Below are 26635 nucleotides of genomic sequence, written 5' to 3' on the forward strand. Positions count from 1 at the left end.
GAAAAGAAGACTGGGATGAGTTGTTTGAGTGGTGGCAGGTACATTATAAATACAAGCCTCAAGCAACAAACAAACACAAACACAATTAAACAAACACACAAACACATACAAAGAGAGTAGTTTTTATAGCAGAGGAGGCATCATCCATCTCTGTACCTAAAATGAGAGAATAAAATGAGATTGGGATGGAAAAATGCAAATAAACAAACAAACAAACAAACAAACATACAGATACATATAGGCTTTAGGGTACCAGTTGCTTCATTGACCTCTGTCTTTTGAAATACGAGGACCAAAGAGTTACAATGCTGAAAACAACAAACAGGGCAACACAGGAACATTTTGACAATTAAACACATCAACAACAAACAGAAAAAACATTGATAATTAAACACATAAACAAACAAACAAAAATCTACAATCAAAAACATAAACAAACAAAAAAGACAATTAAACACATTCATGAAATTCCTACACAAACAAACAGACACAGTAAGTTTTGGAGGAAAAACACACACTTGAGACATTCATTGCATGGGGCAAAATATGAACGTTTGACCTGTTGAAAATTGCTTGTCATACAATGTAAATGAGCTTGAAACTTGAAAAATAAGAAATTAATCAGCCATGATAACACATTTTAATTTCTTTGCTAGGCAAATTAAAAAAACTTCTGTCTTCTCTAAAAAATGGCGACTAGAATAAAGCAACAAACAATAAAAGCTGTACTCTATATCATGTCATGCTAATAACCCACATCTCAAATGAGTTTTGACTTATATTTGTTAGAAGTATATGTTTATATACCTCACTTCAACTGCAACCACATGCAGAAGAGATCAATATAATATCATGATCGCTGCAAGATTAGCCTCTAATCAAAAGATATTAGCAACATAAACATTACTTTCCTAACCCATGAATAGAGACATTGGATGAGTGTAAGTTTAATGGAGTTGGAAATGTCTGTCCAATTAGTTTCTTTATCATTTCACCATGTTGTACAGACAACATTTGGGAAAGAACACTTGAGAAAGAAACAAGAGTACCAGCAAAACCTCTTGTTCAGTATTCTATTACTTCTTTAAACATCTACCAGTAGCTGTAGAAACTTATATCACCCATGTATTATCTCTACTAAAAACCTCCTTGAACTCATATTAATGGTTATTGGACGTAAATCGTTAAAGCATCTTGTTTCATACCAGGATTATGATCTGTGAAAGGAAGGTCACGATGCTTTAAAACCAGAAATGTTTGGGACATCACGCAAATCTTCCATGAATTAAACAAAAATTGGTGTTATTTCAAATGTGATAAAGATTTTTCATGGCAGGGACCTTTTTGCAAAGTTGCAAACACTTCATGCATATGAAGGCTTTTGGTGCACATTATTTTTGTGTATGCGCTTGCTATTCAAAAGAGAAGAAAATAGTCATTTGTTTTCTAAATAATATTTATCAAAAATCAAATAATAAAATAAACATTATGCAAACCACAGCACTATACATATCGTCGGTGGGGTGACAAAACCTCGTATCTCAAAAATCATGAATTTTCAGGAGAGCGAAAAAACATTTCCTGTCTCAACAGATTTAGTGCTGTGACACCGTCCTTTGTGTGGAATTTGTGAAAAAAAACGAGACAGGAGGCGTTCCATGGATTTATCAGGTGGTGTCATAGGCCATTAGGTACACAATTATGCAAAAAAAAATCAAAATCTCAAAAATTGAGATACAAGGTTTTGTCACCCCACCGACGATATGTAGCATGCACATCAAGGTTGAAATATTCCTGTGAATGTAAACACACTCAAAATAAAGATATCTAAAAATAAATAAAATAATAATCAAAAGTTAAAAGGACACATTGAAAAGGAGTTGAAACATTGCAGGTTGCACATATGAAAGAATTGTAAAAAACTTATTATAGAAAGTTTGTCAATTGAAGGCTTCAAACTTTCATGCTATAGTTGAGAGCATAAAACAGACTACATCTATGGGGGAGATTGGGAGAATAAGACAACCATACCCTCATAACTTGGTAACATTCCGGCCCCAAAGCAGGCCAAAGAAGATACATTTCTGAGGGCCACCAAAAAGTCTTGGGGAAAAAGAGGTGTTAGAAAGAAACATGGTGGATTAGATGAGAAAGTGGACCGGAAAGGCAGAGGAAACATTTTATCATCCATAATGGAAAAACAATGAAAATAAATACACACATGTAGACACACATGTAGTCACACACGATCATTAAACGAGTTATACAGGTAATACATTTAAGGGGATGGCTTTGGTGAAAATATTGTCTTCTTATGCATCTTAATGGTCTTAAGTCAAAATGGTGATCAACTTCTTATCCTTGTAAGCAAATAGGCCTTTAAGAAAATACAAAAATGAAGTGACAACCAGGCAAATAGTTTTCCCTTTAAATACAGTGAACATTTTTGTTTGGAAATTCATACATGTAAATACATTCTTAATTTGTTATAATCATCAATGTTGTTAAATTTGTGAATGGTCATCTTGAAAACAAAATTAACATTGAGGTATTCTGCATCATAAGAGAAAGCTCTAAGCAAGATACAATGTATTGTAATACTCAGTGCTTAAATCTCACAGATTGAAAGTAATTTTTATGATTTTCATTTACTGTAAGTATTTCAAAGCAAACTTGTATATGCCTGTGTCCTTTGATCATACATGTCACGAACGAAGTTGAGAATTTGATTTTTAACTAACTTCTTCCAAATAACTTTTAATAATGAAATGGGATGGAAATGAGTGAATGAATGACTAGATTCGTTGCATCATCTATTTTCTCTCCCTCAGACGTACATGCAATTAGCTAAAAACTTGACCTTTCTCATCAATTCCATCCCAAGTGACCGTCATGCATCACCTGAGCCAGATTTCCTCGTAAGAAATTAAAAGAGAGAACGGCGACGAGCTTACAGCGATGGGTCAAGCCTTGCAATAAGATTAGCTTACAGTATGTACACCTATACCGTCGTTTTTATCTGTGTATATATGTCATTGTGAGTTTGGAAGAAGGGCATGAATGCATGCTTGGCAAGCAGATTTCTAGAAATATGCATTTTTAAAGTTTTGGCCTTTCTTTTACTACATCTCTAACATTGCCTTTTTTAAAATACACATTACGTAACCGTGATTAACATGAATTATTTGTTCCCTCTTTAAAAAAAATGCTACTATAAAATTAACTCTCCATATTTCACTCTTCTCTTTAGTTCAGTCGTTTAATTTATTGTATTCAAACAAATTGATATGAGGTACTCACTTTCTTTCTCTTTTATGACTCTGTTAATAAAATATATGTTTATTTGCACCATTTACCTTTTTAAATCATTGCAAAATGTTAAAAATATGTGAAATATGAAACAATAAACTGAAACTGAAAGCCTGAAGCTTGTCATCTCAATCTCTACATGTACGTACATTATAGTTCATAGTATATGAAACTAGAAAGGATGTGTTTGAAAATATAATATTCCTTGTTCCATTTGAGCAACCGGATATCCAACGATTTACCATTGTTTTAATTGCTCCTGGCATATTAGCAAGAGCATTCTTGGAGCAGGTTTCAAGCACTATGTACACACTGCGGAACAATCGTTTCAGGTTTTCAGGTTTCCATTACGTTATAAAATCCCTATCACTTGAGTGCGGTCCCTAGCGATAGTGGTGTAATTGCGTTATTAACACCTAGGTGACCGCTAAGATTTTCGGCAATCTAAATGAAAGGCTCGCGACGCTTCCCTTCGCTTTCAAGGATTATCACCAATTAAAGTGATGGCTTAAGGAGGACCAATGATGGGTGTTTTAATTATAGATGTATGGATGGGTAGATCCATAAGAAGATGATGTGAGCTAAAAATAAAAATAAGAACTGATATATAAGGGTATACATGTATCATCAAAATAGTAAAATGGATAAGCAATCTTTAAGATCCATACTCAAAGACTCTGCTTTTGAAAAAAATAATCCTCATGAAATTCAGAATATTTGTTTTCTGTTTATCATTAACATTTTAACAAAAAGAGCAAATGATTCTGGAGAAAAAAATCTCCCCCCCTCCCCCGCCCCCTTTATTTTGGAAATTAAATATTTCATTATATACTCATTGTACCTTTCAAAATATTGGTATATTCAAAGTTGACATGAAATTGCCTCAAAAATCACCTCTATTACTTGCAGCAGACATCTTTAATATAACATTGAGCGAGAACAATTTGTCAATAACGACTTGTCTATAAAAATAATATAATATCAGGCATTGTGCTTTCATATCTGGGGTAGATAACATTGGGCAGTACAAAAAACAGCAGCCAGAATCATGATTTAGTTCTAAGTCTCTACAGCTCTGTAACTACTGAACAGTGAATTGGACTCTCTCTCTCTCTCTTTCGTTCTCTGTCTCAAAAACACACACACACACACACACTCTCTCTCTCTCTCTCTTCTCTCTCTCACACACACAAACACACACACTCTCTCTCTCTCTCTCTCTCTCTCTATCTCATAAACAAACACACACCCTCTCTCTCTCTCTCTCTTACTCTCTCACCATCTCTCCTCTTCGCTCTCTCTCTTTTCTCTCTCTCATACACTCAATCTCTTTTTCTCTCTCTCTCCCTCCCTCTCTCTCCGCCTCTCTCTCTCTCTCTCTCTCTCTCTCCCTCTCTTTCCCTCTCTCTCTGTCTAGAGTAAGATGATAATCAGAGCTCCAATCAAGATTCTTATGGAGGACCACAAGAGGGTAAAGATATCATATTTTTTGTCATATGAACGACAACAAATGATGTGACTTGTGAGTCATTTCTTCAAGAACATTCCACAAGACCTGTATGGTTCATCATCCAGTGTTGCCATTCAAAATCAAGTTAAACTACTTTTTCTTGTAGGAAGTTAGGAACCCCTTTAATGTTCACGTCAAACATGTACCTGAACAAATAAACCTTTCTGTTAAAGGTTTGCCTAATAGATTGCCATTTTCCATGCTAGAAAGATTTTTTTCCCTTTTATTTTGACATCTGGTAAGAACTCTTCAGTAGAAATCTGCCTAGCACAAGAAGACATTTATAGATATTAATAAAGGAGTCACAAATTTGTTGCTGGTTTCACAAACTGACATACGGCATAGGCATAAGCATGGGAGATACGCTAGTCCGCGAATCCAGCAGCAAATTTATGATCGCTGGCCAGAAATGATTGGAATTCCCTCTCTAAGCCAAGTTGACGATGGGTGTTACCAGCAATCCTTCACAAGATGACCATCGGCGATCGGCTATCTAGATGAAATGACCATTTTAATTATGGATGTGATGATAGGAGTAGGCTTACCATGACTATGTAGAATGGCAAGTTGGCAACCAATAAATTGCATAATCGTGGTGAGATGACAACTTTGAGCTCGAGGTGTTTGTTTTGGTACGTTCTCTGAATATTCAATCAAGATGGTATTAACATGGGTTGAATATATGATTAGAGTACAAAGTTACTATTAAACCACCAGTATAATTCTCTCAAAGTTTGGATCGACAGCTTACAACAACAGGGAAATGTTTTCACAATGAACTGAAGTCAAGCCTGGCTATTGCCAGAACAGAACAGAGATCGCTTGAGGCTAAATTTTAGCAAAGATAAAGGATAAGGGTTTGGGTTTTCGTTAATTTTGGTAATAGTGTTATGTCTAGGGTTAAGTTACAAACTCAAATTAATGGATGTTTCTTTCCTGGGGACCTCGTGACGAGGTATTCCATTAACCTGTTATTAATGAATGAACTACTATACTTGGAATCCAGTCTGCATACATTACTTGTTGCTATGTTGGGCAATCCTATGGCAAGCTTTCAGGTTGTCAAGAACAACCTTTGTTTAAGAATTATTCATACAATTTGAATATGTTAGTAAACCTATCTATCAGGGCTGGAAGGTATAACAAATGTTACCAGATCAGGAACCATGTCTAGTGTAGCCCTGAAAACAGGCTTTCACCAACACAAAATAATCTGCATTTAAATACCAACTTAATGTTATAAACATGAGAAAATAAACTTTCTTCTAAGATGTGATCTCTTTAAAATAAAGAAAAAATGCTAATGCAAATTCTTTCAGGAATCTAGGGTAAGACTGGTTCAATAATCTGTACTGCCTATATAATTACATTCAAACTATGTAGAAGGAAGCAAATATATCAAGGGTGACATACAAGCTATTAAGATCGCCCAAGATTGTATTTCTTGAAAGTCTGTACAATCATGTAGAAAATACAATTTTACTATCGATCCATAATAAATGACATTACAAATCTTATTAACAAGGAGAATCCAACTGCCAGATACATAGAAGAAACAACACAACTCTAGGCCCGTCTTCACTATCTCGAGATTGCCAAATATCCAGCTATTTAAACTACCCCGATCGCAAACTATCCAGCTAATTTGCGTCTTCTTTAGACCGAAGTAGCAAATTAGCTGGATAGTTGGTCGGGATAATATCCCAAGATATCTCGGTCTAGTTTGTAAAATATCCCTCTATTTCCCAACTAGCGGGATAGTTTGCGACCGTCTTCATTAGACCGAAGTACGGAGTCAAATATCCCGATCCCATCATGCACCACAATTTCTGGCGCACATGTGATCTATACCACTAAGCGCGCTAGTACAACTAGTAAACACGGAAAACCAGAAATCGTTTTTCATGATGGGATCGGGATATTTGACTCTGTACTTCGGTGTAATGATGACGGTCGCAAACTATTCCGCTAGTTAGGAAATAGTGGGATATTTTGCAAACTAGACCGAGATATCTTGGGATATTATCCTGACCAACTATCCAGCTAATTTGCTACTTCGGTCTAATGAAGACGTAAATTAGCTGGATAGTTTGCGATCGGGATAGTTCAAATAGCTGGATATTTGGCAATGTCGAGATAGTGAAGACACGCCTAATGTACAACCTAATCACATGACAAGGTCACATGATCACCACCATGGTCACTTTGTTACTCTGGTTCGCTCGTTACCGGTGGCGCAGGAGGAAGGCGCAGCAGGAAGAAGCGTGACCCACGATTGATTGGACGCGGCAATGGATGGCGGAATTAAAGCGCCACCTGCTGCTTCTGCATACTTACATTCAGGACTAAGAAGTTACCCCAGGGGGTGAGGGAGAGAGGGGAGGAGGGGGGGGGGAGCAGGGGGTAAGGAGGACATGTATGCTCTATGTTCATTGCTATCCCACAGGCAGGGTACTAATGGAAGACTTTTGGGGTCGACTACAATTTAAAAGCTTAGCTTTTTACTAGATTTCCCCATTAAAAGTATATTTGCCTAATTTCAGTTTAAATACAATACAGTTGTACTTATATCTCTGAATATTATTTCGACAGCATTATTTCTTTCATGGCTTGATATTATTGTATGTATTTTTACACAGGTCTATTAAAAGAATATTTTTTGTTACTCTTCTCTAAAAACACTAGATGACTTCACCGGTATATACAATTAAAATGAACATCACCTTTTCAGCATCCTTAGATGCATACAGAAGGAGGAGTGATAGAACGATGGGGGGGGGGGGGGGGGAGGAAGGGTTTATGATGACATGCTCCAAATACATAGCGTCCCAGCATGGGTGTGTTTATGATGCAAAATTAAATTAACAGGGATGGTTGGTTGGCAGAGAGTCAAGCATGCAATTTATTACTCTCCCTGAAATTAACCGACTGTATTTGTAAACACATTTAAAAATACCATCTTCTACCAAGTTTTCAACAATCTATTGGCTCATATAAATAGGAATAACATGCAATGTCAGTATCATAATATGAAATCCATTATTTGTAGTTCTACAAGATTCATGTTTCATTATGACACTTATTTTACTATCATTCAGTCCATAAGAACTATTACATAACATACATTTTTTTCAATCTGGGTTATTCTTACCATACCAACACACATCCATCCCATCCCATATCCCTCTTATAATGAAAGCGAAGGGTGATCTAAATTTATTGCCCGACCATGCTGGCAGGTTCTAATGAAATTTGAAATTAGTAAAAGCTGACTGGGCTGAATTGCATGGAGAATGCTGCTGACTGATCCCAGGTAATGTGTATTTGCAAGTACCTACAACGAATGATATGGAAGAATACTGGAATTAAACAAGGGATCCGGATACTTTGTCTCAGATTCTGAAACAAAATCCTGACTTTAGCTCATGCTGCAATGATAATTATAAACCTTTAGGAAGTCAGGAACCCCATGACTTTTACAAGCTGATCGCTTGTCTGATTATCAAGATATTTGTGATTGGAAATCGAAACTGAATTTTGCGTTTTCCTTAACGATTTTCATGACACTACATTCTATTGGGGAAAAAGAGTATGGTAAAACCGGTCACTCAAAGAATTTTACTTTTTGAGGCACTTCTTGATCATTTTGAAGCACAATTTTTTAGGGTTTCGATATTACACCATATCACAGAAACTGATAACACGTAGGGAAATGCATCTCACATTTAACATTGTTAAACGATGCCTTTAAGATAGGAACGATACATTTTGAAACAGCCTTCCTGTGTTTCTGATAATTCCTCCTCACATCAAGCACCTCACACTACAATCATGAAAGGCATGAGATCTCCTTGCTATTTACAAGTGGATCACGGCAAATAGGCTTTCCAAATTATGTGGTGTCGGTGAACCTGACGTTGCAATTGACCTGACTCTGCACACTTCACTCTGGGGCGAGCAGAGGCTCAAATTGGGTTCGAATGTTGGGTAAATTGAGCTCCTGTAGAGGGCCACGTACTATCAGCATGCTAGCTCTGTAATTATGGCACCGTTCTCCCCTCGAGCTGCAAAATGTCACCATATGCATTGTTAGATACTGCAGCAACTTGCTAGTAAATAAGATTTTTAATCAAAAAATGTTTTCTATTTTTTTAAATTCTTTTCAATCACAAATCATCTTAAAGGTCAAGTTAATAATAAGCTACTCTGAATTAAATTTATTTCCTAACAAAACACTTTTATCAATCATATCGTAACTCCTTTCAGCCTACTTTCGAACAATAACCGAGTCCTACATCAATTACTTAAATGTATGGCGTCATAAATTAGATTACTGTTAGGACATTTTGTTTTTATAGAGATGCAAAACAAAGCAATGAAATTATTTCTCCTGATTTGTCTCCTCTTTTATTCATCCTAATAAAATACAATTACCTGTTAGGAATCGGACCTACTCTATTATCACAACAACTAGACCAATAAATACACAACGGACACTCACAAACGAAAAGCAAAAATCAATTCAAATTATTCAATTAATTTATTCGTCCATCGGGGACCCTTCCTGCCCTGCAAGGCTGCATTAAAAGACGTCGGAAACCTCAGACCATGCGACGCAGCGACAATCGATTGATCTGCTACGGTCTCTGAGTATGGGAAGATCATAAGACAGGGATTGCACCAAGAGAGAGAGAGAGAGAGAGAGATGTACGTGGCATCTCCTAACCCCATGGTAGAAAATCAATTGAATTCTGAGGCACATCCACATGTGATATGCCAGAAGACAGATCATGTTCATCCACTTCTTGTAAATAATATTCTTATTCACTGTATTTTGAGTTACCGTGCTATAAGACCTTTCAAACAAAAAATCTAACCCTGATGACATACATGACATACATCTTAGGTTTGAACAGGTCTATTTTCATCAACAGAAGTACATTCTGGACATTTGCTCAATTGAAGAAGAAGAAAAAATGTCATGAAAGAAAAATAAAACCAACCCCAAAGACACATTGGAGAAAAGAGATTTGCCATGGCAGTACCACTTAATATATGCAAATTATATACATGTATACATGTATGTAAATGAGAATTTTACCAAGTTTAAGAAGTGAGAAATTATGTCATATCCTTCTGGTCAATAAATAAATCATGCCCCCAAAACTAAAGTAAGCCATTAAGTATTTTGTGTGATAAATCTTGTTCATCATATAATTCAACTTCAACAAATTTGAGATTTATGCCGAACAATCTTCTATAAAGAAGATAAAACTTTGCTTATAGTGCTGATACACTTTACTTTGATTGTCATGTAAAATTTACTCTAATGTATATATGGTAGTGTAATGAAAAGTGAGTTCATATCCTTGATAGATCCTCTGCCTTTACACATCTTCAAGAATCAAGTCATGTAACAAAATCCTTCTAAATGTATCTTTAACAAATAGGAAAGGTCGTTTATTTGCAAAATGGCTTGTTTGCTTCTAGCCTTTGGTAGATGGGGTTTGACTATTTATATCCCAAACTCTTTCCTAAAAGCACCGGTAATGCGTTTTCGGTGAGTTAATGCGTGTTCAGTGAGGTAACATGTTTTTAGTGAGGAAATTTGGTTTAAGTGATCGAGGCAGCGTCTGGACTGAACTATGGGAAATGAATGAGCGCCTTGATTAATGACAACAGTTCGCTTTGGCCCATTCTCAGTATAACTAGAGGGCGCATTAGCCTGGAACACTGGTGAAAGTAAATGGGGGTGAAAGTAAATGGGGGCGACATTCCAAATTACATGTACTCGGATGCCATCGCAAATGCAATCTTTTGTTGCATCACCAATTCCTGACCCACTCTAGTTCTACCAACAGGTATTCAGGTGTAAGAGGCCGAAACAAGGTTGTGGAATAAAATGGATCAGTGATTTTCCAAAGATTACATGTCCTTCCAATATAGATTGTCTGAAAGAAGGTCCTTAAAATACAACCACACCAATGGGTTGTCATTCACTGTGTATGAAACGAACACAGTAGATCACCTGTATATATATATATATATATATATTGTGTTGGGTAACACTACCATTGGGGATCCTGATTCGATAGGTCACTTCCAAATTCTAGCAAGGGAATCTTCAATTATCAAACAAATTCCAATCAAGTTATCCAGCCATTTAATTGATTGAATCTATTGGAAGAATTTTAATGGTCACAGTTGTCCATTCATCCAAGTTTTAAAAAAAATTGACATTCACAAAAGAAACATATCCACCTGCAGTTCTTATAATGCATGCACTCACGCTCACCATCTCGGGGGAAGTAAACCTCAAACAGTTATAAATGAAATTACTCATATTTCATTTCATAAATTAATATTAAAATCATTTGATTCTGACCGATTTGCGGTTCTGATCAGTACTGCAATTTCCTCATAATACATGTATTTTAAATGTTTTACTATCCAACACTAATGACACGCTCGACATTCAAGTACACTATATTTCTTTCTTATTATCTCTTTCTGCTTCTTCTATATCACTGTCTGATTGATTCATCGCTGTGGATCATTGACTTTCATCATCTACGGACTAACAATTACACACTACATGTAAGTAATCATTGTATTAACCCCATCCCCATCTTCATCGTAATGGCACAGTAAAAAAGAAGAAGAAATATGTGTATCGCCGACCGTCTAAATAGAACATTCCCCCGGAGCAAAAATGCATCATCAGCTAGGGGCCCTGTGATCATTAAGGGGGTGTATGGGCTGGTACTTCATTAGTGCAATGAGTGAAGAAAGTTAACCCAAGTCAGACATAGTGAAGCAAAACTGCCTGAAAAACAGCCACTGCAAATTTGTAAGTGTGAATGAATGGCAAAAGCAATATATCAATATGAGGTAGAAAATGCATCTTTTTGAGGCCAGACGGGTGTTATCTCTGTGCTTTTTTTAAAATATGAATTGATGCCCCTCTGGCTGAACAGAGAAGACATGTACAAGTAGAATATAGAACAATGTTCTCTAGATGCAGTGCAGAAATATGACAGGCAATACATGTATGAAGGCTTCTTTCATTTCATTTTGTTTACAATGGTCTTTTTTTTTAAAGCAAGTAATGTTTTTGTTTGAAAGGAAACTTTATCTGTTCAAGCATGCATCAAACTGGGGAAGAAGAACACTGCAAACGAGTGTATTTCACCATTTCTCAGAGATTTGGAATTTCGATTTACCTGCTTCTCGCTTTCTCTTTCTGATTTTTAGTTCTAAAAATAGCTTATTATCTGTAAAAGGATATGAAAGGGATCATTTTGAACTTCACAAGAAACATACTTTACATTGGGTAAAATTAAATATGTTATATAGCTATAGATATAAATATTAACAACATACGTTATAGAGTGAATATATATATTATGCATATTGATCTATTTCTCATATTTTGAAGGAAAAGTTAGACGACAATTGATACGTAACAATAGTAAGAAGGAAAAACAATCTTGGAAAGAAGACAGATTAGTATTTTAGAATATCTTAGTTGGTGTAAATATCAATTAATTATTGTATCAGCATAACAATTTGACACAAATATATTTTAGTAGGATTTATATCATTTTCAAATTAAGATTAAGATGAGATTTGATCTAAAAGAACCAACGCAAAAAAGAAAATATTATACCTATTTCTATTTTCTATATCTGAAAATACTGTAACAGCCATTGTATTCACTAGTAATTCTGTAAATAAAGTTCAGAAAGTGTTAAAGCATCAACTTGACTTTGAGGGTGCTTTACATGAAACATACCATTAGAAGCAGGTGGCTCGTTCTTCCGGAGGTTCCGCCTTCGTTTTGTGCCTCTTCTAGTGGGCACGGTCATACATCGGGGTGTGTGGAGGAGGGGTAACTCTGGTTCAGGATTGTTGTTCACTTTGTTGCTATTGAGCTCGCTATCAAAGTGCGTCAGAACCTAAATTGGATGAGGAAAAACACAAAATTGAGCAATTGATTCACTTCTAACTTTGATTTAAAAAACTTACTTGTACTTTTAAGAAGTTACTTGTGTTTAACCTCATTAAGTATCTGACTCAAATGTAATATTTTGAAGCCATTTGAAAAGAAATAAAATTGTGAATATAAAGCAAAAGCTTACCAAAGAGACCCATGAATTTTATTTGTTTATGCTCCAAATATCCCTATTTTCTTTTGAAACAATCAAATTTTAAGACATGAAAGTTTTAATATTTAATAAAGTTATGTGTGTGGGAGTATGATTATCTTTTCTACCGTCTTGGAGCCTGACATTCAACATAATTGTTAATAAAAGCATCACCCTATTAAAGTAAACAACAAATACAAAAGCCAATCTCTAAACCCGAAATAATCTAATTCACTTTTGATCATAAACAAATGAAAATATTTGCTCTCTGGTTAATAAAGTACCATTAATTTGTATGGAAATAAATTCAATTCTGTCACCAAAGATAAACATCATGATTAAAATTTAGAGAAACACTGGCAGGAATGAAAATAGTCGCGATTTTATTTGGCATGACTTGTTTTTAAAACCCTCCAGCCACAAAACAAAAATAAATATGGAAGTGTATGCCAGGAACTGTTTCAGGGGCAGAGTTGTACATGGACGTGCAAGTATTAAGCTTGATTGGTAAATGAAAACACGCAGAGTCTGCTAAACAAAAGGTCAATTTCGTGTTCTTGAGACCAGCAGGGTCTGATAGTCTTCATACTCCAGGATCTGATTTTTGTGTGTCAAGAAGTAGAAGAATGTGCAACAGCAAATCAGTTGCGATTTATATAAACTCTTTGTAGACATGGCCCGGCCTTCGTATTTCTCAAAATATGTTGCTGCCTTAGGGTGCATTTTTTCGTTTGTTGCAATAACCTATGACAAATTCATAGATAATTTATGAAGCCTAACTTAAAAAGTTCACGACAGCTGATTCTAGCAATATAATATATATATATATTTCTTTTCATTAGATGTTCCTGTATTTATTGAAAAATTAAATAACAATGAGGGTATATAAAATAAATGATTTACATCATGTGACCATTGAAATACACACAACAAATGCACACATATAATTGAAAACTTGAAAGTATGGAGGTAAGCCAAAGAATCAAGATAAATGCAGAGGCCAACTATCATAAGCATGAATGCTTGAGTCAATAGCAGCCTGGAGGGTTTCTTTTGCCAATGTTTGGTTTTGATGAATATGACAAATGATAACAATGTTTTTTTCAATGTATTTCAATCTCAATAATTAAACAACCTCTTGCTATTGCACCAACAAATCACATGATACATTAAGCTCTTCACGAAACAGGTAGAGCTAATTAATAGGGTACAATTGAGATTAATGACAGGTACAAGTATTAATGATCGCAGAGAGTCCGATCACTGAGAGGAGGATTGATGCTTCTTATTACTTAGAATAATCTAGCCATGATTCCCCCACAATGACTGGCAGATCGTTACTCTGATTTGCTCTGGAAGAGTTAGCAATCATTGATTACACAGATGTAGTTTGACACGGTAAAGGACAATTCGTGCAGATGCTAAATGATGGTTTTAGTAGAGACGGACATACAAAGGTGGGGATATGAGAAAGGGGGATGGAGAGAGAGAGAGATAGAGAGAGAGAGAGAGAGAGAGGGAGGAGGGGGGGGGCATAAAGGGAGAGAGCCAGTAAGATGAGTAAAACAAAAGAGAGGGAGTCAGTGAAAGACTGACACACACAGATAAAAAACACATACAAAGGGAGAGAGAGAGAGAGAGAGAGAGGGAGAGAGAGAGAGAGATATCATAAAAAAGCAAAACAGTCTAGAAATTATGTTTACTCATTAACCAAACAGATGTGGAAAAGGAATATCAAATGTAAAATTAAAGAAAAATAAATAAATGATTACAGATTGAGAGTGAGAGTGATCAAGAGAGAAATCAAGAGAAAGAGAAAGAGAGAGAAACATTGCAGAATGTGAGACCCAAATAACAAGAGACAGCCACCTAATAAAGAAAGGACCTGACTCAACATCGGAAGTGAATCAATCGTGACGTGAATACCAGGTAATATCTAATAAATGAAAAAATACTAAATCACAGAAAGTGGATACTTTCTGCATCGGGGAGCTTCCAACTCCTCCACATCATGCGAAGTGACGGGGCAAAACTTCTTCGAAAATACGGAGTAAGCGGCCCGCGACAGAGCCATATATCGTCATGACATGGGATGTTTATCAAGAAATGCGTAAATAAAGAAGCTGCCAGTGTATGTGCCGAGTAGGGGTAAACACGTGTGGGAGGATGGATAGAGAAGAGAGTGTCTGTATAACATTTCAAGAAGGAATCAACTCGATTGATCAAATGTAAGAAAGGAAGTTGCCATCTATCACGATCATGAATGAATGACTAACAAAGGAAGAGATTACATGTCTCGTATGAAATTCACAGTCCTAGGATGCACTTGAAGGAAGAATGTTTAAGTAATTTGATCCTCATTAATGATTTTCACTGGTAATATTTTTACAGCAAATGAATTGTTATAGTGTTATGTAAGAACATGAGGGTGATGAAAGTCATTGATTTAATTTCAGTTTCGTACTAATGACAACTGAAATGAAATTGAGAGTTGAAGGAAAGTATACAAAGAATTTGTCTATTAAATGTAAGGATCAGAATAGATATCTTGTAGTCATGGGTGTCGATACTTACGTAATACCTATTCATCAGGGGGGATGAATGAATAGATCATCCCCCCCTGATGAATAGGTATCAGTTACGGATCGACACACATGCTTGTAGTATTAGTACATTTAAAATAATTGGAATCACATATCTTTACAACAAATATTTCTTCTGAAAATTCCATGTTGACCAAAGGGAATGACATGAGCATTTTGATAAAATAATATTTTTTATATTATTGTTCAAGTGCTGCAGAAGAAAAGAAAGGGGTGGGGAGGGGACGACCGAGAGATAGGAAAGAAAGAAAATTTGCAATATTGAAAGCAAGCAAATGAACGGATTTGACATAAAAGGATAGGTTTTTAAGATTACCAATGTAATGCTTCCCAAGAGTAACATTTCTATTAAAGGTATGTAAGCAAAAAGAGAGTTATATGCCCAATTTCATATTGAATACTGTGCATTGGAAAGGACAAGGACATCCGTTTCAGAATTATTATTCAAATATTGATCCAGTACCTACTACTGTGAAGCCTAGAGGCAAGGATGCATTAAATATATCCCTCTGGAATTGTCTAAAACCTAAATGGTCTTGATTTTACTCCTTACTGCGCATATTACTAGCTGTTATATATATTTGTTATGTCTGTAATTCCCAACAAATATACGCTGGCAAAAGATACACATTTCAGATCCATGTGCATCTTTATGAATATGATATTAAAGGAAGTGCGAAATTATAAAGGAAGATGGAAGTAAATTACTTCTAAATAAGATCATGTGATACCCTCTAGGGAATGTTCCACTTCACTACCCTGTGACTAAAAGCATAAACTTCTACACATGTCCAATTCACGCTGATTAATTACAGTTCTTCTCTTACACTGTTTTGGTAATGGTACCATCCACTAATCATGATGTACAGTATCTTACTACTGATTGGGATACCCTGTTGAAATAAAACAGAATAAATAAATGTACACTGTATCACAGAGGGCCACACTCTAGTAAGGCAAACCCATTCAAACTTTAAATATTTGTTAGGATTTCCTTTCAAATTGGAGAGATCTGTAGCTATCTTTGGTCATTCTACTGACCAAGATACATTTATATTCCCTTTAACCTCAAATAGGCTGGATAGTAAATACATGCACATGTAGTAAATATCAAAAAGCTTTTAAATGCAAATAACCAAAATACCATCCCTGCTGACCATATTCCATTTAAATTCAAATGGGGCTTGACAATACACATGCAGGGAATCTGCGGAAGGCTTTAGATTCAAATGACAAGAATAACATCGCTGACCAAATTCCCTTGAAGTTCAAATTGGGCTTGATAACACACACATGCAGGGAATCTCCAGAAGCCTTAAGATGCAAATGACCAGAACAACATCGCTGAAAGATAGCATGTCATCGTTAGATCTAGGCGGAATCAAGGGATGCCATTTCCCAAGACCTATGTCACGACAGATGCATCGATGGATCTTGTCTATTTCCTCTGCAAATGAGAATTGGATCCCTATGGATAGGCATTATTTATAGAACATTGGAAACATGTATCCCCCAAGGACATTAGATGCTATTGCTAGAAAGAGGGCATTTAACCGGGCACTTCTCATATTAATCAAAAGCAATATTTGCTTCTGTGAAGTTCCGTGGACTCAGACCTCATGTTGGGATGAATATTCAGTAAGTTATTAATAGCAGCTCTATGGCTTATCAGCAGTAGATGTTGACACATCCCCCTACATGTAGACCCCTTTCAGACACAAAGCAGTAAAATATCTTTAAAGCCCACTTAAGCAAAATTTCACAAAGCTGTTCGTAAAGTATCGCATGACTTTACGAATGACTTAAATATGAAAAGCCAAATGGGATGCTCAATAATTATTAACTGCATCAACTAAAGTTGAACTGTGCAGATGTAGATTAAAATTCTATAACAAACGTTTTTAATGCAAAGTATATTTTTTGCCATAATTTAATTGAGGTTAATGGAAATATAGTCACAATTTGTTAAAACATCAGGAAAAACTTTGGGCATCCTATCTGGCACTTCAAATACAAGTCGTTCGTAAAGTCATGCATAATTTTACGAACAGCTTTATGAAACACCCCCTGGACAGAAAAAAAATTGTTTTTCCTTTTTAAAACAAATTACATACAGTAGTAACCTCTATTCCAAACTTTGTGCTATTTTAAGACTTATCAACACTTATCTGTGAAATGGAAGTTAGCCTAATTCATTGATAATTTCAATGGCTAATGTGCCTTCACACAGTCAGCTAACAATGTCACAATAGCGTTATGAATGAATGTGAAGCCATCACCTGTAATATCCTGCCACTCAGATTACGAAGGTATCACCATGCATACAGAAGGAGATAGGAACTGATTAAAAACACATGAGGGTTTTCATTTTTCACTAAAAATGCAACAATATGAAATACTCAGAGGCTCATGAATCTTAATCAATAATATCCAATCTTCACGCATCAAGATTCAAGACACTATGCTGTCACCCAATACCTTCCAAGGGTAATATACAGGCGCTTCTTTATCACACTAAGGTCAAATTTTGTCAACAATTTACATTTCTTTAAAGCACCATCACTAACAAGAAACCTCAAGGCCACCAGGCGCCAGTCTCCTTTGTAGAACACGTCTCGTCTCAGAGCATAATTCATTTTCAGAGGACAATCTACACCTCTGCGCTCTCATTCACTCGCTTCCCTCCCACCATTAATTTTGCTCCTCCTTTCCCTACCTACCGCCATCCCGGTGATGGAGGATGCTAAAAGCCCCATCATCGGTGCGTGGGATGGGAAGAATGCCAGAGGAATAGCGTGTGTGTGTCCAGGATGAGTTAAAGGGATAGTAGAGCAGAGGAAGGCTACGATTGACCCAATTCATAGTGGTCAATGCTGATCAAAATGGCACTAAATGCGTGTGTACATACAAGATGTAACGATGTCATTCTTAATGCTAAATATATTACTCATTCGGATATACATGTAGTATCAAAAAATATATCGCTAGTGACATTCGTTTGTCTCGCAATGTATGGTCAGCACGGGATCTAAAAGATCACAACGTTTCGTGTGCTGCTGTTACACTTCGTCAGGTGATAAAATATATTGTAAGCAAGCGTGTTTTATACTCATACTCTACCCTCATTCTTCTTAGCATTTTACTTGTATTATCTTAGATGGCAAGACCATTGTACCACTAGGTATGAGGATCTTTTAAAAAAGAATTGGATTCTGCATTTTAGATTGAAATGAAGATGTTGAACAGAAAGCAGAATGATCCAAATCAATTATTATAAACATAATGAAATAAATTAAGCGGTTTGGAGAGGTTTATTTGATTGGTATAGTTATGATGAAGAAAAATCATCCTAGTATCTGACTAACATTTTTACTAAATAAGAGTTAGTACACCTGTATATCATGTAGGTAGGAGTACGGTACATGAATTTAACAGGCATTCCAATTTCCACTCTAATTGAAAATGGGATTAAAACTAATCATTCAGGCTAAAAGTTACAGGGGAATAAATTGTACTTTGCGAATGAATTCTGGGGAAAGATTGATTGCACGATAGATTGTATAAATTGAAATTTAGGTTCTGAACCTACATCAAAGAAAAAAAGTACAATGGATATTAAAATTGAAAACTATAATGAAAGGGGAGAAGGAACTGATGTAGGGAGGGAAATGGGGAAAGGGAGGGAAGATGAGGGGTGTATCTAATATGAGAGGAAAACAACAATTGGTAAGGTGCTACTAACATACATGATTTTACATTTGCTTGAATGAATGTGGAATTTTCAAACTACATGCCTGAATAGAAATGTATTTTACAAAATTGAGTACATGTACAAGATCTGGATCAGTATATTTCTACGTACAGCCTAGGTTTTGATCCTGAGTTGTCTTGGCTAGCAGAATACATGTTATCATTGCACCCTGAGAATCGTGAAGACATTTTTCAAAATTTAATAACATTTCCTTTAGAAAATAAATGGGTTAAGATTGATTACAAAATGTGTTTTTTTATCCCAAGGTGTATCAAGGAACCCCATAGACTATAGGATGTAATGAATATTGTGCAGTTTTCCCTTAAAAGTGAATTAAATCATGGATGCTTGGCTACGCCATCAAGCAAGAAGGACTTAATTCATTAATTGTAATCCCTAGACAGACTTCTTCCTGAAAGACCACTAAGTGGAGTATGGTTGAAAGATTCATTTGTAACACTTTCAAGAAAAATAAAGAGAAAACAAAAAACAAGGCAAAGTGAAGAGCACGCAAGGGAGTAAGGGAGAGAGAGAGAGAGAGAGAGAGAGGGGAGAGGGAGGGAGAGAGAGGGAGGGAGAGAGAGGGAGAGAGGAGAGGAGAGAGAGAGAGAGATGAACAAAGCTAAGGTGGAGTTACATGCAAAGAGAGAGAGAGAAAGATAGAGATAGAGAGACTGACACACAGGTAGAGAAAGAAAGAGAAAAAGAAAATTTAAAAAGGAGGTGGTGATAAACGATGATCATGTACAAAAACAAGAAAAAGAAAAAAAATTAAAAAACTTCCAACACTGTTCCTTTTAAAAAGTATCCATAGCATACCATGCGATGAGTGACTTTTAACAAGTTCTAGAGTAAAATAGATTTCTAAATGGGTTTTTTAGCTGGTAAGCCGCCCCGCCTGACAACTTCACTTCCTGTCATCAATGAAGTATGTATGGTCATAGTCAAGTCTCCTCATATCCGACCATCATTCAGAGCTAATTGCAATATAATGATTATAGTAAGTACGCATGCATTGAGTGACCGGAGAAAATAAATGGTTTCATCTAAAGAGATTGGAGGATGCATGCTCTGGTGAGTTTTGCTCCATGGTAATTAATCAATGCATTGAAGCCCATTTTAACTTTTGGCAGGACCTATAAAACTCACAAAGATTTCTTTGATTTTATTAGATAAATACAAGAAGCAAGATACTACATTTTTAACAAGTTAGCTGCTGTAAAGATTAATCTCTTTGACAAATGAGAGGTTGAAAGAAAAACAATCTTCCTAGCCACACCGTAAGACGTAACTTTCATGTGTATAGGAAATAAAAATTATTGCAGAAATCACACAATAAAAATAATCCAATTAGTACGCGAAATGGACTCTAAATTGATCAGATCATGTATACAGGTTGTATATAAAATAGAAAATCAGTTTGGTAATCAGAATTCAATTAGAAAAAAATGGACACCGCTATTTTGTAATCCAAGGATTATTGTGAAAGCTGTGTTTTGATGGAGGTTTGCTCGTTCCTTTGATAAAATTGCGTGAGGTAATCGTATCAGTTTGAGTATTCTTTTTCTTGAAAATTGTTTTTATGACAGCCTGCTTTCTACTCTGAAGCAAAAGATTAGAAAGGCGGTTTAATCCTACTTAAAACACAATTTTTAATCAATTTTGCTGGAATAGAACAGTCGCATATACACAGGGTGCACTGCACTCTTTACATCCCTATGCAGTATTGGGAAAAAAACAGAACAGTTTTTTTTCTTCTCACTTTCACTCCATTGATATGATTAAGTTTTTTTCAGGCTACAATCCTGCCAGGCAAATTCTGGAAAATTGCCCAGTATTTGAGTCGGTTTTAAAAGAGTGCTGATAATTACATTTTATCAGTGCTGCCAACCAAGGTGAGATCGACCGGGAATCCCGGCGCTTTCAGCCATTGACAAGGTACTGTGGCTCTTGTGTATTACTTGATTCTTTCTAACAATTTCATGACTGTTGGTTATGGTTGGTTGTGGTTATTTTACCTGACTGCTCAGCAACCAGACGGCCGACGGCTTTAGGTCCTCTCCGAGGGACCTGGTTATGAAGATTAATGCCTTACCAAAGGGCCCTAGCGCATCGACTTTGTTTCGAACCTGGCTCACCAATTTACGAGACTAGTGCTCTACTGACTGGGCTATCGCGCCTCCCTCAGTTACAAGCACTGCTGGACATTTTGCGTGATTCTTTTTTTAAATGATTCTACATACAATTAGATCTTTCTTTCTATTAACTTACCTTGACAGTAGTCAACCAGTTAGGTTGCTCCGCCTCCCATGTGTCTACTTTCAGCCAATCAGAATTCTCTACAGCCATCTTACACATCTCAATACGATGCTTGCTTGAAATTAGGCTCTGCAAATATAATAAAAAAATAATTTAGATAAAATCATGGAATAATCATAATGTTCATTAACAGTAACTTGATTTCACTTTCATGTTTTATAACATAAGTATACAGCTCCTTTAATATTTATGTGAGTAATAAAAAATTAAAAACACTAAAATGGTGTCACGAGACACTTAAAACAATATCATGTGATGCTGAATTGAAAATCTGCATGTACAGTACATGTGGTAAGTTGGCAGCCATGCTATAATATAGTTTTGTGGATCAAAGGACTCTTGCACGCTATTCTGAATATGGTATAGTGACTAAAATCAAATTGATCCGGTTTAATACCGGTACTAAACACAGATATACATGTACATGACTGTGTGACATAGAAAATATTTGTTTGGGATTGATTTCTAACATTTCATACCTGTAATTTTTTTAATCAATTTTCTAACTTTGACCAATGAATTATTAAAAGTAGACCTAAACTAAAACACAACAGTAACCCAATTTTAGGATAATAGTACAAAAACGTCACAGCAGCACAAAGTAAACATTGCCAAATAGATCTACAATATTTCCATATCTCATCGTACAGGGCTTTTTCTACACATGTTTACCAAACCATAGGCCTGAACTGCTTGTTTGTTTTTCTTATTTATCTCACAAAGACATACACCCTGTATTTTTGCTAGACTGGATAATTGCTCCTCTAGCAAGTACATGTACATGTACATGTATGTCTAAACTCTAAACATTGTGCAATATTGAGCTGTTGTGTTACATTTGTATTTTCCAACTGAATGCTCTAGTGGCAATGCATGCAATTGGTCTCAATCAAGATGGAGCTTGTCAAACATGACTGGTAATGAACTGACGTCTGCTACGTGTGGAAACTCTCAATACACTCAATATTAGATAACATTTGTATGTCAAGAATGTCTGGATTAGTGAATCTCAATTATTGGATTATTTATTGAACCTCCTGTGTACATGTATACCTGTTGTGTGTAGAAAACTGAATGTTCATTAAATCACAACCAGAACAATGAATTTGCAGAATCTCATGCATGTAAGAATTTATACCATTAACTTTAGTCTGTATTCTACTACTGGTAAATCTTCAATACCATGTAGGAATTATAAAAGCTACATGTACAGGTATGTCCACATTCAGTTTTAACAAAGGAATTTAGACCAAGGCCCATACATGTAAGTTTCTCAACTGTGTACCGTAATTAACGTTGTATTAACTTTTTTTTTTTTAGGGTGAAAGAGAGGGGTGCGGTTAATACACGAGGGCGGTTTATACACCGTTAATTACGGTAAGTTGATTTCATCCTCACATCAACTATCAACCTATTACGACATAATGTTTTAAACGCTTCATATTTCTGTATCTCATAACAGAGAGCTAAGTGAAACATTTAAGACCTTCGTTGTGCGGAGATGCCATTCACATTTACGCTGTTTTTTTAGGGGGGGTTGCGATGGTTAAAAGCACCTTGATTTACTGTAGACCTGTGGTATTTTGTAAAAGTTATACTTTTTTATTGGAGATTTTCATGAAAAGTTATGGTGAAGAAGGAAAGCAGTAAGGTTGTTCTAAATGAGGATGATTGAGACAAGAAGTGGAGAGAGAGTGTGTCATCATGGCGCGAAAATCAGTGACCCCTCATAACAGCAAAAATGCTGACTCTAATAAAATGATGATGATGATGACGATAGTAAATTCTTTTTAGTGAACAACATTTGATAGTAGTATGAGGGCAATATTATTCCTACATGTATTTTATTCTATCTATGGTGTTCAGATCATAACTCTCAATCTTAGTCTACCTCTTCCCTTGTCCAACATGGAATTATCCTATTTCAGTGATGGCGTCATATTTTTGATAACGGCTATAAGTCAGCTTAATGAACCTCTCGCTTCAAACGTGTTACTTTGGGGACCAACTGGGGAACATACATCAAACAACCTCATCCTAGAGGTATCTGGTTATCTATCAGAGTCGTAAATATGACAGATTGGTATCCATGGTGTTAGTTACATGTCTGCTCTTTAGTCCCTTGAGATTACATGTAAGTGGTAAGAAGAAGTAACATGGTGTTTGTTGGGGTCAGCTGGAACACCTTTTTATACAAATTGTCCAATAGTGCCTGCCAGCAGACTTTATGAAAGTTATAACAGTGCAGGTTTTCTTTCACTATGGGGTTACTTCTTGAAACATGAATTTGTGCAGTAAACTGAAAAAATATAAGTTTCACACATAAAATAAACTCCAGGCCATAATAAATATGTGTGTAGAAAGAAATGAAACAAAAAGGGAAGAAACTTTTAGAGTAAAGAGTGCAATGTAATAGGAAATGCCCATCGTACATTCTAAGGGACATGTACATGTAAATCTAACTGTATTTAGCTTGCGAGATGCCAGTCGATAATAAAATATATTTCTGCTTTAAAAAATATGAAAATGGAAGGATTTTAGAGATTTCCAGCACTGAGATGATAAAAAGCCCAGATCAGTTTCAGCAATAACCACAAGATTAGTGGACTTACTTAGTACAAATCAACATTGATGAATGAGTTAACAGGCTATCAATGGGAACCTAATCTAAATACTAATTGCTTACTCTAATAGGTACTTGACATTTAAAGACGCACCTGTAATGACTTGGATAAATTCCTTTAACATTAAAACTACTTTACCATCTTCATTAGACCGAGGTGGATGAACTCGTGGGTAATCAATACAAATAGTGATAGAATCCTACCATTAGGGATGACAGCTGTTTTATTACAAAGTGCTTCTCTGAGAGCCACAAAGTATTTATAATTATGTCTATTTCAAAAGCCAGCAAGTTGCTGCTAGTACATGAAACAAAATTTGGATGTTTAACTTTGTCTGCCCAAACAGGATAAAGCAGCATCATGCCTGACATATATGTATATTATGAAGATAGGAAATTTGTTTTCCTTAAAACACAACACTACATTGAAATAACAAAATGTTATTGGTGATTCTCTGTTTTAATATTTACAAGATCATATTGAAACTTGAAAGAAAAAAAATATACAATAGGAGTATAAGACAACCAAAATAAAACCAAAACATAGCATTGTGTTGTTGTTGTTCAATATACTACAAATTACAATGTAGGATACCATACATTAACTTCTTTCAATTGCTACCATTACATTGTACAGCATGCTTGGTACAAGCATGGAGATATATATATATATCTTATATCTCCATGGTACAAGCAAGGATATTTCAGGCTGTAGTACTGTACATACCTTTACCTGTATTGAGGTGATTAACCTTTTAAGCCTTGAAGCGTTACCTTGCTACCGAGTCATGAAAAGGCTCTAAAAACAACACTAACGTTACACTTCTGGAAGCGTTTCACATACTCATCCCCTATGGCATTCAATCATTCAAACTTGAAGGTGACCATAAAAAGTAATGCCAGTAGTACCGAATCAAGTGGCTGTCATTTTGATTTCACGACCAAGAAGACATCCCATAACTGTACTGATGTTGAGATGTTGACAGTATTTTCAGAGAAAGTCTTTAGGACAGAGTATGATGTTGCTCATGATTTTCATCTGAACCTATGAAGGTGTTTATTTGATATAGGCCTGTAACCGATCATTGGATCGGGGGCCGATCTTGAGCCAATCAGGTGAGATCAGATTATAATTTCTGATCGCCGATCAATAAAAATGATCAGAAAAAAATTGGCAGATTTTTTTTTTTTTTTTTAAAGCCGAAAAGGTTCAAGTTTTTTGCTATCAAAACAAGATAAAAATTCAATTGTTCAATTTTGATCTTACCTGCTTTTTATATCCATCATTGACAGGAGATAGAACTCCACCAATCACCTGGTACTTGCCTGTATGATGCAGATAGTCTCGGGCTATCTCTGTAAATACAAGAAAAAACGAAGAATAAGAAGTAAACTCAAGAGCGAAAGATAATGTATTAAAATCAAAGAGATAAATAGATAGGGAAGAGAGGGACATGTTGTAACTAGTGTAAAAATAGAGTAAACAATATATATTTTCATATTTTTATAGATTGATGCAGAAAAAAGAGATAAACTGATCAGACTCAGATTAAAGAATAAGAATGGTAAAATAGAGAGAAGGTTGCAGTGTACCAAACTGTAATTAATGTTACAAAATTAATAAAGTATAATCTCAAAATTCATTTTCATAGTGTTTCCATGTTATTGACCAGTCTGAGTCATTGTATACCCTTTTGTGCCCAGCGGTACTGTGCATTGGGTGCAAACACATGTTTTTGTTTGTTCTAATTCCAGAGTAGTTCCTTTTTTATTGCTGAAGTAATAATATTAATTTAAAACAACTTGGACAATGTACAAGTAACGTATCAATTGAAGTTATTGCAGGGGCGGATCTAGCTTTTTGCTCAGGGGGGGTTGACCAATAATGACGATGCGGAGCATCGTCCACGAGCCGCGAAGCGGCGAGCCGATTTTTTTTGGGGTGTTTATTTGAACCCCGTAAGTGATGTTTTCCTGGCATCTATTAACACAATGGAGACCATAAAAAGCAGTGCATGATAACGTCTTTGTAAATCAAGTAACAGTTAAATACACAGTTATATCCAGAGTTATCATGTGTTTGGTTAAGTTACCAGATGAGTTGAATATCTTCTCACAATATTTGCACTTGAAAGGGTTTCTCTCCAGCGTGCGTTCTTTTTTCTTTCTTTTTTTCTTTTTTTTTTTTTTCTTTTTTTTTTCCTTTTTTTTTTTTTTTTTTTTTAATGTGGGGATTTTGGGGATGAGAATCGGCAACGCTGGCCTAGCTTGTCACTTCGGCGGTGGCCCGTGTCCTCAAAAAAGCTGATGGGGGGGGGGGGCAAGGGACTCTGTGACATTTGTTCGCCCAACCCCCCCCCCCCCTCCCCCCAA

The 26635-nt window shown here is 35.8% G+C and overlaps 1 protein-coding gene across 3 annotated transcripts in view; it reads right to left on the minus strand.

Moving 5' to 3' along the window:
- Positions 1-26635, minus strand: part of LOC577778 (nicotinamide/nicotinic acid mononucleotide adenylyltransferase 1) — a 39141-nt gene that overhangs the window by 6450 nt on the left and 6056 nt on the right. The window contains exons 2-5 of one of the 3 annotated variants that reach the window (XM_011662792.2): positions 25530-25618; positions 21592-21708; positions 12615-12777; positions 2032-2103 (exon numbers count right to left, since the gene is read on the minus strand). In XM_011662792.2, coding sequence (XP_011661094.1) covers positions 2032-2103; positions 12615-12777; positions 21592-21708; positions 25530-25618 — 441 coding nt within the window. Of the gene's footprint in view, positions 1-2031; positions 2104-12042; positions 12094-12614; positions 12778-21591; positions 21709-25529; positions 25619-26635 lie in introns of all 3 variants that reach the window. The other 2 variants (XM_011662793.2, XM_777991.5) reach the window with 2 other exon arrangements.

This window comes from Strongylocentrotus purpuratus, unplaced genomic scaffold (assembly GCF_000002235.5).
Source record: "Strongylocentrotus purpuratus isolate Spur 01 unplaced genomic scaffold, Spur_5.0 spur5_scaffold_15, whole genome shotgun sequence".
Taxonomy (NCBI): domain Eukaryota; kingdom Metazoa; phylum Echinodermata; class Echinoidea; order Camarodonta; family Strongylocentrotidae; genus Strongylocentrotus; species Strongylocentrotus purpuratus.